The sequence below is a fragment of the Myotis davidii genome, unplaced genomic scaffold (assembly GCF_000327345.1).
Source record: "Myotis davidii unplaced genomic scaffold, ASM32734v1 scaffold1857, whole genome shotgun sequence".
Classification (NCBI taxonomy): domain Eukaryota; kingdom Metazoa; phylum Chordata; class Mammalia; order Chiroptera; family Vespertilionidae; genus Myotis; species Myotis davidii.
Genome location: NW_006288115.1, coordinates 265,806 through 283,363, shown reverse-complemented (window position 1 = coordinate 283,363; position 17,558 = coordinate 265,806). Strand labels below are relative to the sequence as shown.

General features: G+C 43.3%; 1 protein-coding gene across 1 annotated transcript in view; it reads left to right on the top strand.

Moving 5' to 3' along the window:
• ACO1 (aconitase 1) overlaps nt 1–17,558 on the top strand; it is a 60,528-nt gene that overhangs the window by 23,521 nt on the left and 19,449 nt on the right. The window contains exons 5-10 of the mRNA XM_006759892.2: nt 10,059–10,128; nt 10,256–10,439; nt 10,933–11,072; nt 12,946–13,117; nt 15,063–15,163; nt 16,681–16,797. Coding sequence (XP_006759955.1) covers nt 10,059–10,128; nt 10,256–10,439; nt 10,933–11,072; nt 12,946–13,117; nt 15,063–15,163; nt 16,681–16,797 — 784 coding nt within the window. The remainder of the gene's footprint in view (nt 1–10,058; nt 10,129–10,255; nt 10,440–10,932; nt 11,073–12,945; nt 13,118–15,062; nt 15,164–16,680; nt 16,798–17,558) is intronic.

The window sequence follows — 17,558 nt, the reverse complement described above, 5'->3', positions numbered from 1 at the left end:
ATACACCCAGCAGCGCTGCTGATGCCTGAACGGTATGTGGAATGAAGTGGGCGGGCATCGGGAGGCCACTATGGCACGGGGCAAGCACTATGGGCAGTCTATCTGAAGTGTACCTGGCGTATAAGACGACCCCCCACTTGGAGGCATATTTTTCAGGGCCAAAAAATCGTCTTATACGCCGGCAAATACGGTAGCCAGTGCAGCATGGCCAGCAGCATGCAGTGCGGATTCCACCAGCGTGGAGCACCGTTGCCCACCACATTGACCCCTGAGGGTGGTTCCCGGAGACCCAGGTGACCCGGTGAGGGGACACCCACCTCCCCAGGGAATACAGGGCACTTTCCACTGCCCTGCAGAGAGCTGAGAAGCCAGAGCAGTTCAAGATGAAATAAAAACATGCCTCAGGGCCGCCTACTGGAAACCGAAAGAAAGACCTTCTGATCAACCTGCTGGCAGAGATGCGCTATACACTCTTTAAAAGGCAGATTCCATTCCCATAAATGCATCGGCAGAGACACAATCCATCAAATACCACGAATAACCAAGGTAGCAAGGCAGCTCAGAAAGGATATGAAAAATCTCCAGAAAATAAAGACAGGGAAATGTGTAACTTAAGTGACAGAATTCTAGATTGCAATTCTGAAAAAAAAAAACCTCAATGAGATACAAGAAAACTCAGGCAGTTTAATGAACTCAGAAATAAAATCCACAAGCCAAAGAGATTGAAATTTTTAAAAAGAACCAAATAGAAATTTAGGAGCTGAAGAGCTAAATAAAAGAGATGAAGAATGAACTAGTGAGCTTAGGAAGAAGAGCTGACTAGATGGAGGGAACAGTAGTGATTTTGGAGATAGAAATCTAGAAATGGCACAGATGGAAGAAGAAAGAGATTTGCGAGTAAATAATAAAAATGGAAGAACTCTAGAGAACTATTGGACTCCATCAGAAAGAGCAATATAAGAATAGTGGGTATGCCAGAAGGAGAAGAGAGGGAGAAGGGAACAGAGAGCCTGTTCAAACAAATAGTCAAAGGGAACTTCCCAAATCTATGGGAAGATGGATCCTCGAATCCAAGAAGCTAACAGAACACCTAAGTATCTCAATCCAAAAAGGCCTTCTCTAAGGCATATATTAAAACTGTCAAAAATTAGCCCTAACCGGTTTGGCTCAGTGGATAGAGCGTCGGCCTGGGGACTCAAGGATCCCAGGTTCGATTCCAGTCAAGGGCATGTACCTTGGTTGCAGGCACATCCCCAGTAGAGGGTGTGCAAGAGTCAGCTGATCAATGTTTCTCTCTCATCGATGTTTCTAACTCTCTATCCCTCTCCCTTCCTCTCTGTAAAAAATCAATAAAATATATAAAAAAACTGTCAAAAATTAATGACAAATAATTCTCATGGCAGCCAAAGAAGATAATAAACTATGAAGGAAATCTCATTAAAGTATAGGATTTTTCAGCAGAAACCCTACAAGCTAGGAGAGAGTGAAATAAAATATTCAAACTATTGAAAGAGAAATTACCAGGCAAGAATAATATATCCAACCAAGTTGTCCTTTAGATATGAAGAAGAAATAAAGACTTTTCCATACACAGGAGCTAAGGGAATTCATCACCACAAGTCCTGCATTACAGGAAATGCTGAAGGAGGTTACCTGAAACAAGCAGAGATATGTAAGATGACTCATGGACAGACAGAAACAGGAAATTGCAATCTTGTAGAATAGAGTAGAATATTATACCCTTCAATGTAGTGTAAAGATTAAAAGAGGTAAAAACATTTTTAAAAAAGAAGACATAGCTACTGCAATTTGGAAACGCACTCAGCATATAAAGATAATTTGTGACAAAAATATAAAAGGCGGGGGGGGGGGAGGTCTGAATTTGCACAGTGCAATAGAGATAAGATGCAACCAGAAGCAAAATGACTGCTGCATATATGAAACTTTCTATTACATAAACCCAATGGCTACAACAACAACAATCTAACGTAAAGAAAAACCAGGAAAAATTATAGAAAACTAAAATAACAGACAGAAGCCCAAGGGAAAAAACAGTAGAGACACAGAGCTACCAGAAAGCAAAAGGTTTAAATGGCTATAGGAAATACTCATACGTCAATAATCACCCTCAATGTAAATGCTCTGAATTCAACAATAAAAAGGCACAGAATGGCAACTGGATCAGAAAACAAAACCCAACCATATGCTGCCTTCAAGAGATACATCTAAGCTACAAAGACAAAGGTAGGCTCAGAGTGAAAGGGTAGAAAGTGATAGCAGGTGTAGCCATACTTATATAAGACAAGTAGATATCAAAATAAATAGAAACCAGACAAAGATGGGCATTTTATAATGATAAAGGGGACAATACATCAAGAAGACAGAACACATCCATAAGTATGCACCCAGTAAGGGAGTACCAAAATATCTAAAGCAACTACTAACAGAACTTAAGGGAGAAACTGACAAAAACATGATTACTGTAGGGGGCCTAAATATCCTATTGATAGCTATGGATAGATCATCCAAACAGAAAATCAGAAAGAAAGTGTTGGTCTTACACCACACTTAGACTAAATGGTCATAAACTCATTTGCGGAGTATTTCATCCCAGAACACCAGACTATATATTATTCTCTATTGCACATGGGACATTCTCAAGAGTAGACCATATGATGGGACACAAAACTAGCCTCAACAAATTTTTTAAAAAATATAAATTTTTTGTTGATTTCAGGGAGGAAGGAATAGGGAGAGAGAGAGATAGAAACATCAGTGATGAGAGATAATCATTGATCAGCTGCCTCCTGCATGCCCCCAGGTGGCAACCAAGACAGCAATCTAGGTATGTGTCCTGGATTGTGAATTCTAATCTCCAGGTTGATGCTCAACCACGGAACCACACTTGGCCAGGCTAGCCTCAACAAATTCAAGATTGAAATCTCATCAAGCCTATTCTCTGACCACTAGGCATTGGAATTGGAAATCAACTACAAAAGGAAAGTGGGAAAAGCTATGCATATGTGGAGATTAAACAGCATGCTACTAAACAATGACTGGGTCAAAGAAGAAATAAAAGGAGAGACACATAGACAAATGAGAGTAACAGTGTGACATATCAAAACTTTAGGGATATAGCCAAAGTGGTGAAAAGAGGGAAGTTTATATCATTACAGGCCTATCTTAAGAAAAAAGAGAAATTCTAAATAACCTAAAATTTCAACATAAGGATCTAGAAAAAGAACAAAGACCGAAGCCAGCAGAAGGGAGGGAATAGTAGAAACTAGAGCAGAACTAAAGGAAATAGAAATGAAAAAGACAATAGAAAAACTAATGCAAGAGGTAGTTTTTAAAAGATAAGTAAAATGACAAACTGTCTAGACTCACTAAGGAAAGAAAAGAAATACTCAAATAGACAAAATCAGAAATGAAAGAAGAAAGGTTACAGTGGACACCACAGAAATACAAAGGACCATATAAGAATACTATGAAAGACTATATGCTACCAAATTTAATAACCTCGGAGAAATGGAAAAGTTCTTAGAAATATATAATCTTTCTAGACTGAATCATAAAGATCTGGAAAATCTATACCCATATGGTGTGGCTCAGTAGTTGAGCACCGACCCATGAACCATGAGGTCACTGTTCAATTCCCGGTCAGGACCCATGCCCGGGTTGTGGGCTCAATTCCCGGTAGGGGGCATGCAGGAGGCAGCCAATCAGTGATTCTCATCATTGATGTTTCTATCTCACTCTCACTGTCCCTTCCTCCTCTAAAATTAATAAAAAATATTTTTAAAAAAGAACTGGAAAATCTAAATATACCAATCAACAGTAAGGAAATTGAAACAATCTAAAACCTCCAAAGACATAAAACCCCAGGACTGGATGGCTTCACTAGTGAATTCTAATCAAACATTCAAAAAATCTAATACCTCTTTTTCTCAACATCTTTCAAAAAAATTAGAGGAGATACAGTACTTCCTAACTCATTTTTACGAGGCTAATACTACCTTGATATTAAAACCTGGCAGGGATAACACTAAAAAAGGAAATCTACTGACTAATATCTCTGATCAATACAGATGCAAAAATCTTAACCAAAGTACTAGCAAATCAAATACAATACATTAAAAAAAAATCATGATCAAGTGTGGTTCATTCCAGAGGCACAGTGATCGTCCAACATAGCAAATTGATTAAAGTGATACATCACATTAACAAAAGGAAATCAATATACTCAAGATTAGAAAATAAACATTATTAATTATAAAGGTGTAATGAAGGTGACATTTTTATGCACTGCTGATAGCACTTTAATTTAGAAATGATGAAAGCAGTATGTGTCAAGATCCTTAAAGACTACAATAACCTATGTCCTGGAATTTTCACTTCCAAGCTTAACTGGTACAGATACAGAAAAAAGCTTAATGATTTAATAGTGTTCATTAAAGTATTATTTATAATAATAAAAATGTAGAAGTGTTCTAAATATACAATAAAAGAGAATGATTTATTGAATTATTATATGTCCTTAAAGTAAATTATAAGATAACTTTTACAGTTATACTTAAAATGTGCTACATAACACTTGGAACCTGCTTATGTCATACAGTTCAATGAGGCAGGTGTAAATTGCATATATAGAGTGATGTCAGCTAGAATGAAAAGTTGTGCAGAGATTAAAATATTTGAAAGTGAGGTGCATTTATTTCTAGGATTGTAATTGCTTTTTATTTTTGCAATAAGAAGCTATTATAATAATAAAAGCATAATATGCTAATTAGACCAGACGTCCTTCCAGACGAAGACCTAGACAAAGCCAGGGCTTTGAGGGAAGCCCGGGTCCCGGGTGCCAGAGGGAAGCTGGTGCTAGCAGCCAGGGGAAGGAAGGCCTACTCTTGCATGAATTTTGTGCATTGAGCTTCTAGTTTTATAATAAGATATTTAAGAATATGAAACAATCCAAAGGGAAAAAGGAAACCGTTATTTGCTTCTTTGGGGATTTAAGCAGGTTCTGTACAGCCTCAAGAGAAATGTAGAAACTGGTCATTCTCCAGTTGGTGTTGCCAATATCCAAACCAAATAAATCCAAGGTAAAGAGAAATCTGCTTTGTCCGTAACTGACAGTTCTTGGAACAAACAGACTGGATGCTTGCCAGCTCTTCCTTCCCTTTGGACTCTTAAACCCATCCTTAGGCAACATGTCCCTCCCCCACCCCCCTCTTAAGTCACGTGAGCTTAATTTCATGTTTGATTTCAAAGGAAGAGTTAAAAATATATACACAAAATATCCTATTTGAGATTAATGATGTTTTCCTAAAGTCCCACTTCAGAAGCCATAAAAAGTAGCCTCACAAATTCACGGCCAACTTGATCTTTCTTGGAAACTCTCATTGTGGATGGATTTACCTCATTTTGCTGGCCTGGTGGAGACAGAATTGCAATTGTTTTAATGTCTGAAGTCTTTCCTCACAATTCATAGAGCTCCTGACTTAAGCAATTAATGATTTTTGGTTATCACCAAGTTCAGTGTGATTTTTTGTTTAAACCTTGACATCATCAACTCTGATTTTAATTTTTTATGGGCATTTCCATTTACAATGTAGTACAAAAATATTTTTATGAAAACAGCAAATCTAAGGTGAACTATGATTCTAAATTGACACCCAAATCTAGCAGACCTGTGGTTTTTTTTTTTGTAATTAAACAGAACATTTCTATTAGAAGTATTTTCATTGGTGTTTTATTTCTTGAGTTCGATTTTGCAATTTGACCTCCTATTCTCTTTCCTAATGTTTGTAAGGAATCGAATGGGATATGTCTCAATCTTTGTGGAACTGTGTGCCGTGGGCGTATTTCTAGCTGTTTCCAGAAATGAAGTAGAAAAACGGGGTAGAGGTGGTAGGGTGGTAAATTTTCTCAGTTAAATACTTCCCAGCTCTTTGTCTGGTTTGAATAATATTAATTCGCCTCACATCATCTTTAGGTATTGAGGATCTAACTAACTCATTATTGTAAGGTTTTACAAAGTTATCTTAGAAATAACTATTTTTAAAATCCCAACAAGAATATCATAACAATTTCCGACCAGATTTCGTGAGTGTGAAAACTTATCTCCACTGTTTGTGAATTTCTGGAGTACCATTAAATATAACCCTCAGAAACTTTGAAGGCCATCCAAATCTGAATTCAAATTCTGTAACTAACGAGGAATTTCCTCTTTAATCTGTGAGGCCACCACAGTTGGAGACCTTAAAAGCTCACTAAGATTGGGTGAATTTGGGGACATTTTGGGTGCAAAAATCTGAATCCTAGGTCTGTTTATTCATGTTCCTAAATAGAACTAAGTTACTTGAGCCAAGGTAAGCACAATCGATGTTTTGTTTTCATGAGTAAATACAGTTTTGCCTGGAATTAATATATCATAAAATAGCCTAAGCATTTCTGACTTCCTCTTGTCCTGTAAATGTGTTGTTTATCTCAAACTGACGTTCCCAGCATTCTCTGGGTGAATGTTCCGCTCCATCCCTGCTTCTGCTGTGAGGAGCTCTGATACTCGCAGGTGCTGCAGACAGGAGGACAAAGCTAATGACTGGGAGTTAGGTCACAGGTGGTCAGAGAGCAGAAGTGACGGGGTGCCAGAGGCAGGGGCTGCCTGTGATTCAGAATGATGTTCCAAGGTGCTTTTTTTTTTTCAGCGAAACCCATTTAACAGCCCTACTTTGCACCAGTGTTGGTTCAAGAAACAGGGTAGCTAGGAAGAGATTAGTGAATATACAACGTTAATGCAGTTAGTAAACGTAGCCAGGGCCCGATCATCCTGACTTGGGCTGGCGGAAGGTCCTTCAAGCAGTGTCCCTAGTCAGGTCCTGCAGGGCGATTATCACAAAGAGAAGAGCCAGGAAAAGCAGTCTACTCTGAAAGAAGGGAGTGTGCAAAGGCAGGAGGACAGAATCTTGAGAAGAGGGTGAGGGCTCCAGTGTGTGTGAAGCTGCAAGTTTGCACTGCAGGATAGGAGAGGGCTTACAAAGAAAAGCTGAGGATAGATTGGAGTATTTTTTCAAAGCACAAAATTTGTATATTATTTATTTATTTATTTATTTATTTTAAACAGATTTTATTGATTTTTTACAGAGAGGAAGGGAGAGAGATAGTTAGAAACATCGATGGGAGAGAAACATCGATCAGCCACCTCCTGCACATCTCCTACTGGGGATGTGCCCGCAGCCCAGGTACATGCCCTCGACCAGAATCGAACCTGGGACCTTCCAGTCCGCAGGCCGACGCTCTATCCACTGAGCCAAACCGGTTTCGGCTGTATATTATTTAAAAGATGGGAAGCCATTGGCAGATTCAAGATGGGCGTGATCGATTGTAGGAACCATTCTGATGACCGTTACAAAAGGTACATTGACTAGGCTGACAGGGAAACCAGCGAGGAGGCTATTTCTGGAATAAAGACTTTGATAGCCACAGCTGCTAAGGGGTAGGACAGGAGGTCGTTAGTAAGCATAGACAGACGAGGACAAGATTCAGGGAAAAGGCCAAGCGTTAGGGTTTGCACATTCAGTTTGTATTCCTGACACAGATACATTGGGCCTGTACTGTGGGTCTGGACCTGAAGAGACAGGTGGGAAGTGAGAAGGAGACGAGTACCTTGGGGAACAGCTGCCCCTGGCCAGCAGTGGCGTCCTGCCTTCCTCCGCTGTGCTGGGTCTCCTCTCTCCATTCCTTCCCCCTGCCTTTCTCTAACGCACACGCCTTCCCAGACATTCATCCCTATGTCAGGCATCAGCAAACTTCGGTACAGGGTCAGTAGCTCAGGCTTTGCTGGCCACATACTGTCTCTGCTCACATTATTTTTTTCAACCTTTAAAAATGTAAAAATGATTTTCTGCTTGAAGGCCACACACACAAGTATCTGACTGCGTCTGGCCTATGGGCTGTGGTGTGTGGACCCCCGAGGTAAGGCTCTCCAGGGATTAATTCCATTAAAGCCACCAGCACTGCTCTTGGAGGATATTCACATCAAGAGAAAAAGGGGGTAACTGAGTGTGGTTTTTGTAGAGTACATAAGTGCCTCCAGCTCTTTTCGTCCCAAAGAGTGCCTGCCCGTTTGTGTCAGGTTGACTCTCCTCCCCTCCCCCTTCAGACTACATCAGTGACGTTCCCATTGGGAAGGCGTTTCTGAGCCCAGTCTGAGTGCCCACGGCGTGGCGGGCGTACTTCCCGAATCACAACACTGATGCTCACTCCTGTAAGCACCTGATTGAGTTCTGCCTCTCCCCAGGCTCTGGGCTCCCAGGGGCCGGTGCACATGCTGCTTCTGCACGTTGTGTCCCTTGAGTACCTGCGGCACAAGGTGGGCTCTGAGGTCGCCAGTAAGTGAAGGGAAAGCGCGGATGAGAGGTGTGGGGTTAAGGTGAGGCCCCAGGACCTGCAGACTTGGTTCAGCTCTGTGACTTACCTGCATCTGACCTGGGACAAATTACCGAAACTTCCTGGGCCTCAGCTTCCTCCTCCGCACGTTGGGTGACAGTAGTGCCTGTGCCAGGCGAGTGAGTTCCCACTTGGCAACATAATCCTAGACTTCAGCTCCTGCTGTTACTGTGCTGGCTGCGGTCATTCCTGCGACCCCTCTGAGCGCTCCTGTTTCCGTAGCAGCTACGGGAGGGCAGCGCGGCCTAGGGATTTAGAGCATCGATACTGGAGGCAGACTCTCGGGTCTGAGTTCCAATTCTACCCTTTACTAGCTGTGTGGCCCTGAGCAAACTTTTACCCTCTCTGTGTCTCAGTTTCCTCTTGGAAAATGTGGATATTAGTTGGGGCTAACTCCAAGGGTCATTATAGAGACTAAATGAGAAAAATAAAACATGTAGAATAGTTTCATTTTCATGTCATAAGGTTGTGGATGAGAAGGGAGTAGAGAAGGGCTGGTTCCTAGGAATGTCAGTAAGTGTTAACTATTAATGAGGTCATCCTTGGGTCTTAGCTCCTTTACTATCCTTTCCCATGTTCCAGCAATCCAGGATATAGAGCAGCGGTTCTCAACCTGTGGGTGGCGACCCCTTTGGGGGTCGGACACCCCTTCCACAGGGGTTGCCTAAGACCATCGGAAAACACATATGTAATTACATATTATTTCTGTGATTAATCACTATGCTTTCATTATGTTCAATTTGTAACAATGAAAATACATCCTGCATATCAGATATTTACATTACGATTCATAACAGTAGCAACATTATAGCTATGAAGTAGCAACGAAAATAATTTTATGGTTGGGGGTCACCACAACATGAGGAACTGTATTAAAGGGTCGCGGCATTAGGAAGGTTGAGAACCACTGGTATAGAGTTTATGAGCACTCCTGTGTGCCGAACCCGCAAAGTTGCAACGATGAGTTACTCTACTTTAACTCAACACAATGTAGTTTGATTACAAAAATCCTGGGAAAGTTTCTTGATGCCCTGAGTGGCTGGTGCCATTCCCGAAGGACTGAGTGACTTTGAATAAACCTTGGCATGTAGCTTAAGCGTTACAGACATTCTTGGGTGGCCCCATCCTCTTCATGGACCTCTGTTCGAGAGAGAAGGGATTATGATTCTGTAAATGCCTGTCCCTGCTGGCACCAGTTGTTCCCTGTCTCTCAACATAAACAGATGGAAATGCCAGCCCTGCCATGGCTCAGCCCAGAGAGGAGTTGTCATGAGGTTGTGGATGAGCAGGGAATAGAGAAACAAGGGTTCTTTAAATATCTAAGCTGCTGGTGTCATCAGAAATGCCTAGAGTCTGTTCCTATGGGTCACACATTGTGATTGAATTAATTTAAACTTAAATTCACTTAACATTTTCTACCCACCGTGTTTAAAGGGATTGTAGGAATCACTTTCATCAAATAATTGTTCTTTTACTTTTGTTAATTACCTTTCCTTTCCCATGTGAATGAATGTATACTACTACCCAGCAGGCCTGCAGATAAAATTACCATTTTGTTTATTCTTCTCCAACAAATTTGTGAAATAACATTCTAACTCTTTTCTCTCTGACAGGGTAGACAGTTTACAGAAGAATCAAGACCTGGAATTTGAAAGGAATCGAGAACGATTTGAATTTTTAAAGGTATGGGCAGAGCTTGGTCCATTGGTTGATCCTTTCCGTCTGTGGGTACGAGGGAGAGGTGCCCAGGAGCTGGGCTGCACAGGAGCGCCGCGGCATTCAGAGTGTTCTTCCCGTTTTTCAATCCTAGTGGGGCTCTCAGGCTTTTCGCAACATGCGGATCATTCCCCCTGGCTCGGGAATCATCCACCAGGTGAATCTGGAGTATTTGGCCAGAGTGGTATTCGATCAGGATGGATATTACTACCCAGACAGCCTGGTGGGCACGGACTCGCACACGACCATGATCGATGGTTTGGGCGTTCTCGGGTGGGGTGAGTGTTTTTCCGTATGTTCTGTACTATAGCTTGTTCGTTCATTTATGTTGGTACCATTACATCCCTGTAGCATGAATTTGTATGACCACAAGAATCGGAGGGGTGTTTTTGTCTGCTTTGTTTGCTGCTGTATTTCCCGTGCCCAGAAAAATGCCTCAGGCCTTTGTCTGGAAGAGTGAACCGGAATAGGGGTCAGGGTCATTTAGAATAAGTGAAAATCACCTGGGTGTGTGTTACGCATGGAGGTTCCTGAACCCCCGCCGTCCACTTGGTGTGGAATCAAGGGGATTTTGATACAGATGTTTGGGGACCACATGTGGAGAAACACTCATTAAAAAGTCTGTGGAGGGAGATAGAGAGAAGATAATTGCTCCTTTTAGAAGCATAATCTAGGAACCATTGTAACTGGGTTTATTGCCTGGTAATGACCCTGAATTCTGCCTGGGGATAAAGTAATGAAAGCATTCTTGTGTCCTGCCTCTCCTTGCAGGTGTGGGTGGCATCGAAGCAGAAGCCGTCATGCTGGGTCAGCCAATCAGCATGGTGCTTCCCCAGGTGATTGGCTACAGGCTGATGGGCAATCCTCACCCTCTGGTCACATCCACTGACATCGTGCTGACCATCACCAAGGTAACAGATGCCGCCTCTTCGATGGTCCTGGAGAGTCACAGTGACACACAGGGGAAATACATGATGGGTCCCTCTTGGCCTCCGTGTGTTCTGGAAATGCTAGGAAACCGTATGTTGATGATTTTAAAATGCAATGGATGGCATAAGGCATAGTTCTGTGGTTAAGTCTTAGGTAATTATGTTCATTTTCCTGTTCTATTGCCTCATGGATCTTTTTCTTTTTTTTAAAAAAAAAATATTTTTTTATTGATTTCAAAGAGGAAGAGGGAGGGAGAGATAGAGACATCAATGATGAGAGATAATCATTGATCAGCTGCCTACTGCATGCCCCTCACTGGGGATCGATCCTGAAACCCAGGCATGTGTCCTGACAGGGAATCAAACTGTGACCTCCTGGTTCATAGGTGGGTGCTCAACCACTGAGCCACACCGGCCGGCTGGATCTTCTTCCTTTGAAATTGTGAAATAGTTCAAATACAGAGAAGTTAACATGATATTCATATGCCTGCCACATAGACTTCACAGATGGTAACATTTTGCTTCAGAGCTCTCTCTGTATGTTTTAAGAAATGAAGTGTAATACTTACGGTTTAAGCTATCTTATAACCACTACCCTGAGTTGTAAGAATCATTCCTTTGCATCTGATTACACTTCTACTACATTTCCCCCTTGGTTCTTCCTTAAATGTAAATAACAGACTTTTCCTGCAACTAATGGTGGGCTTTTTAAATTCCCTCCTCTGTACTGTAAGTTACATTATGGTAAAGATGTTTTTCTAAACTAGAAAATACTGGTTTTTTCCCTTTTTTTCTTTTAGCCCTTTTAGGAAATAATCTTTTTTATGTGATTTGCTTGCTTTGCAAAAAGAAAGCAGTTTTATTTTGAAAGGTTATTGGAAAAGTAATTGACTTATTATCACAAACATGATTTTTTCTGGTTGTAAGTTTGGAGGCTTGGGGTATTTGGGATGGACGCTATACTGGGGAAGGCCCGGAGAAGTCTCCCTTTGATGGGATCTCTATGGAATTTGGAATTGGATTTATTTGAACACACTAGCTTATCATAGAGGTCTGTGCATTGTTCTTCAAATGTGGGATAATGTAAGGCTTGCACACAAAATGTGGCAAAATTTCACGTCACCCAAAGAGCCTGCCCCTGTGTTTGTCCACAGTTCCTGGAACTGGCGTCCTGTAGGGCCGGTGGCTCGCTGGGAAAAGATAGGGGAGTCAGACTGGATCTTTTGGTTGCATTTGACTTGTAACTGTGTTTAGGAAATGTGTTCATTATTCACTTGGAAATAGCCATTTACTTACTCAAGTCATCATTTATTTGAGTAAAAAAACAATTATTTTTAGAACTTCCAGGCATTTCCAGTGGTCTCGTCGCAGAAAAAGTGTTTCACATTTTTAAAACCTTTTCTTAATATTTTCCTTTGTGTTTATGGCATACTTTTTTGAACGGTTTTGGCATAATTCTAGATTTACAGGAGAGTTTATGTAAAGATGATACCTTTCTCCTGGCTTCCCCACATGCTACCTGGCATCACTGTAGTGCGTTTATCAAAATAAAGATGCTGACATCGTGACGAATGGCACTGTTAGCCGAGCAGAAACTTCGCCTGTGCTTTCGGTATTGTCCCTTTTCTGCTTCAGCGTCCAGTCAGGATTATATTTATAATCCAGTCAGTGTTATATTTAGTTGGCATTAGTTTTCAAGGTTTATTTTTTAAAGTAATCAAAAACATGTTGAGCTCACTTAGGGTTTCTGTTTATCCGTGTTAGTCTGTAGGGATTGTAAGGTGAGGATAAGGTCATAGTTCTGCATGTTAGATGTGGTCTGTCCACTCTGACTCCTTTCCCTTCTGCCGCTCAGCACCTCCGCCAGGTTGGGGTAGTGGGAAAGTTTGTCGAGTTCTTCGGGCCAGGAGTAGCCCAGCTGTCCATCGCTGACCGAGCTACGATTGCCAACATGTGTCCAGAGTATGGCGCAACTGCTGCCTTTTTCCCGGTGGATGAGGTTAGCATCAAGTACCTGGTGCAGACAGGTGAGTGTGACACCGCCAGAAGCTGGGGCCCTCCATAACGTTCCATGGAGCGCAGAATGGGGTGCAGGCGCAGCCTCCAGCCCTTGAAGGGCACTGGGTCCGATTTACAGATGTCTTCCTTCTCTCTGTGGAGTCAAAATAACCGCTGGGATATGAGCAGATGTGAAGTAGATAGGGGACAGCCATCAGGAAAAGCTCAGATTTTCTGGAAGCCTAGGGTTGAGGCCGTGGGAGGTGAGGTTAGTGGGTGGGCATGCAGGAACCAGATCCACACAGGCTCGGAGGCCACCGTGATCAGTTAGGATTTTATTCCACACGTTCCAGGAAGCCACTGAGTCAGATTTAGCAAGAAGGTAACATGAAATAATTTTATTTTTAATACCTCCTTCTATGTGACAAAGATAGAGGAGACCTTTGAGTTCCCATATGACTGAAAATTGTAACTAAGTCATTAAGGAGAAAGGAGCAGGCGTCAGCACTCTCACCCATGTCCCGTGTTTGCTACAGTGGTGGTGGTTCTTTCGCAGCAGGAGTCGTGGGCCAAGTAAGAGCTGGCTGCCCGTCTCCGAGGAGTCTCATAAGGCCCCTCAGACTCCGACTCCCAGCTTCTCCCTGACTTTCCCAAGAGAAGCCTCCTGGAGGAGTTACCATTGTCATGAAAAGCTCATTAAAAAAAAAAAAAAGGTCTTTATTATAAATACAGCCACATCAAATCGATTCATTGCTACCACCCTTGATTTCCAAAGGACTTGAAGTGAAAAAGATTTAGAAATTAAAGGGCAGAATAAATAATTGAGGAAGTCCAGCTAAAGAAGAGCGGGGAAGAGGGGGGCGGGAGGGGAGCGGGAGGAAAGCTGCAGAATCATCCAGTGCGAAGATGAGTGTCTGCGGCTCCAGGGCGGCCACTCGGATAGTGATCGGGCACCAAGTGTGAAGCCTCTATTAAATCAAAACAAACACACCCCTCAGAGAAGTGGAGCTTTCTCACCCCAAAGCAAAGTTCCTCCTGCACATCTTTGTGGCGGGATGGAACCAACAGTGGGCTCACTGGCAGGTCAGGATACGCACGTGAATGAGCTCAGACAGTCGGCTTGTGTGAGGCCCCTGCTAGAAGCTGACGACCTTGACAATCATGTCAAAGAAACAGCAAACAACAAATGCTGCTGTGTGGTGGGTCCAAGGATCAGGCTTTCAAACAGTTTTATTCAGAGGCTTGGGCGGACTGCATGCCCTTTGGGCGTGCCTCCTGCGTGTTATCTCCTTCATCCGGGGCTTGTGACAAGTGCTGGGCGTTCAGGGTCACATTCCTGGGGATGCAGCACGATGAGTTAAGACTTTGGACTTTGGCGTCAAACTCAGGTTCGGATCCTGGTTCTGTCATTCACTGGCTGCATTCCATGGGAAAGTTACTTCATCTTGAGCCACCATTTCCTCATCTGTGAATGAGAATAATAACAGTAGTTGTCTCCTAAGGTCATGATCAGGGATTAGAGATTGAGATCATGCATTCAAAATGTGTAGCACACAGTGCCGGGCACACAGGAAGTGCTCCTAGCTGGTGACTTGTGGGATCAGGGTGGACTGTTATGTTCGCAGTAATAATGTGGGATGCTGGGAGTCTGGCCAGGTGAGGGTAGAGGCAGGATGTGCCGAGGCCTAGGATGCTCCTAATTGAGGAGCATAATAAAGAGAAGGGGGACTGCTTCCAGGTAGGAGGAGACTCCCATAGCCTCTTCTTTAGGAACCACCGGTCAGTTAATAGTCCACAGGGAACAGCAGATCGGCTAGAGCCAGACTAGTGTCCTGAGTGCTGTGGCATCAGCAGGCCTACCGTGTGAAAGTGAAGTGCTATCACTGTATAATTGCTGGTGGAGGCAGTAGCTTATAGTCTTTAACCAGAAGTATTAACATCTATTGCTTGTTTCCTCTTAAAATGCCCACCCAGGTCGTGATGAAGAGAAGGTCAAGTACATTAAGAGGTATCTGCAGGCTGTAGGAATGTTTCGGGATTTCAGTGACTCCTCCCAGGACCCAGACTTTGCTGAGGTATGAGAGCGCCATCACAGGACTTGTGTTTCCTCTTCCTGAGGCGTGATTTTTGTGCTGCATGGTTTTTCTTGGGGGTGTACTTGTAGAAAATTGGTAGAGAAGCTTGGGGAAGGACTTCACTAGAAGGACTAAAGGCTAAGCTCATCCTTATTAAAGACTAGTGGCCTGGTGCATGAATTCGTGCACATTCAAAGGAAATTAATTAGAAGAAATATTTTAAGCTCGCTATTCGCCCTTTCTCTATAACAGAAGTGTCAACCAAATTCACAATCGACAATGACAGATGGAAACACACACACACAGAGACACACACACATACACACGTGCAATTGGCACCATCGAGAGCTTTATATGTATCTCGATGTTCGAGTCAACTTAGCCTTTTATAGATAAGAATAAACTTGCTTAATTAGGCCTGCTTTCTAATTTAGCTAAACTTTTTCCAGCCCAGTGGAGCACCCCAACTTCTCTTTCAGGTAATTGTCAGCAACACAGCAGTAAATATCAACACGAAGCAGATTATTATTATAGATCATGCAGGGAGAGCAAAGGGTAAAATATTTAACCCCTTCCCCGGCAGAAACACTTTTCAGCCAGGTCAAGTTTCTAAGCTTTCTAAATCTCCCTTTTCTGGCTAATGAAAAGAAAATAGAATTCTACCGAGTCTCCTATCTACCTACTCCAGGACTTCTGTGAGGATCAAATGAGATGAGGCACAGGAAAACACTTCACAGACATTTGGTTAAATTGTAAAATGTTTGCACCTGGCTATAAAGCAAGTCGTGTTCCTGAGCTGAAGAAACTCCAAGGAGGCTAATCGCTAGGGAGAGGAAGCCAGGCATTGCTACGTGACATCATTACCCGGACAGACTTAGAATATTGGCCTTTTAGATATATAGATGGCAAAGGCATGGAGGTGCGAATGGGCCAACTAGTTCTGATTTATCCAGTGACTAAGCCTTCATTCATTTTCTAGGGTGCTAACTGACTCCACACTTTTCTCAGCAGCCAGGAGCAGAGGGCACGCTAAGTGGGGCCCTCATTTTCCTTCATATGACGCCGAGGGAAGGAAGTGCTGCATTAGACTAGGGCCCACTTCCTGGCATTGATGATTTGATGGCTGCATCCCTCCCAAATCATCTTAGAAAAAGTACAGTGGGTGATGTGTCATTTCAATAGAAAACCCATCCCAGATCAACTTAAAATGAAAAGGATGTAGGAGCTGCTTTTCAAAGATGGCTGGCTGCAAGGCGCTGGGCAGCAGCCACATGCCCATCCTGCTCTTCCTGAGTGCGGCACGGCTGCCTGCTGCCCCTCGCTGCCTGCGTGACCATCTTCATCGTTGGAGATTCATCCCTTAGGAGTTGAAATGAACACTGACCTCCCTGGCTTTGAATGGGGTGGTGGTGTTGGTTTTTACTATTGCAGGGCTTTAAGATCTCTGACACGGCTTATGCTGTTTCTGTGTGGGTGTAATGTCGGTTCCACGTTTCCCTTCCTTCCCGGGGCGGCAGGTGGTGGAGTTAGACTTGAAAACGGTAGTGCCTTGCTGCAGCGGACCCAAGCGGCCTCAGGACAAAGTCGCCGTGTCCGACATGAAGAAGGACTTTGAGAGCTGTCTCGGAGCCAAGGTCAGTGCCGGGAGCAGGTGGAGGCCCTCCCCAGCCCGGCCCGCCCCACGCTCGGTCATCTGGTGCCAGGCTTCAGTACACCCCACTCCGAGATGACTCCTCCAGAAGCCTGGCCAGGTGGGCGTGTCCTCTCCATCCTGATGTCCTCAGTGCCTCCCCACCAGCCAGTGGCCAAGCAGCCTCCTGGGAGCACTTGGCCGTGTGTGAGCAGAATCCAGCCCACCTTTGAGAGCATATGTGCCTTCACATGACGCTCCCACCCCCTTCCCTCTACGCGCCATGCTTTGCTGGCCCTTGTGCTTCTGTTCCTTCCGTTCCCTGCAGGCAAGGTGGCCTCCGGCTCAGAGCGGACAGCCATCTCTCCTTCACTGGAACCTTCGTGGCTCTTGATTGGCTGAATCGGACCCAAATGGCCTCTTTTTCTAAATTTCCATCTGGTTAGAATCAGTGACCTCATCAAACTATAATAATGTCATCAAAATCTACTGAGACTAACTTTAAACTAAACTTGTAGTTTTAACATTTTCCGTCTTCAGGTAGAAAGGAGGTAATTTCTAATTTCAAAGCAAGAGTAAGATTTAGAATTATGGCTGCTTGTTTTTTGTTGTTGTTGTTGTTGTTTTAAAATATATTTTATTGATTTTTCACAGAGAGAAAGGGAGAGGGATAGAGAGTTAGAAGCATCGATGAGAGAGAAACATCGACCAGCTGCCTCCTGCACACTCCCCACTGGGGATGTGCCCGCAACCAAGGCACATGCC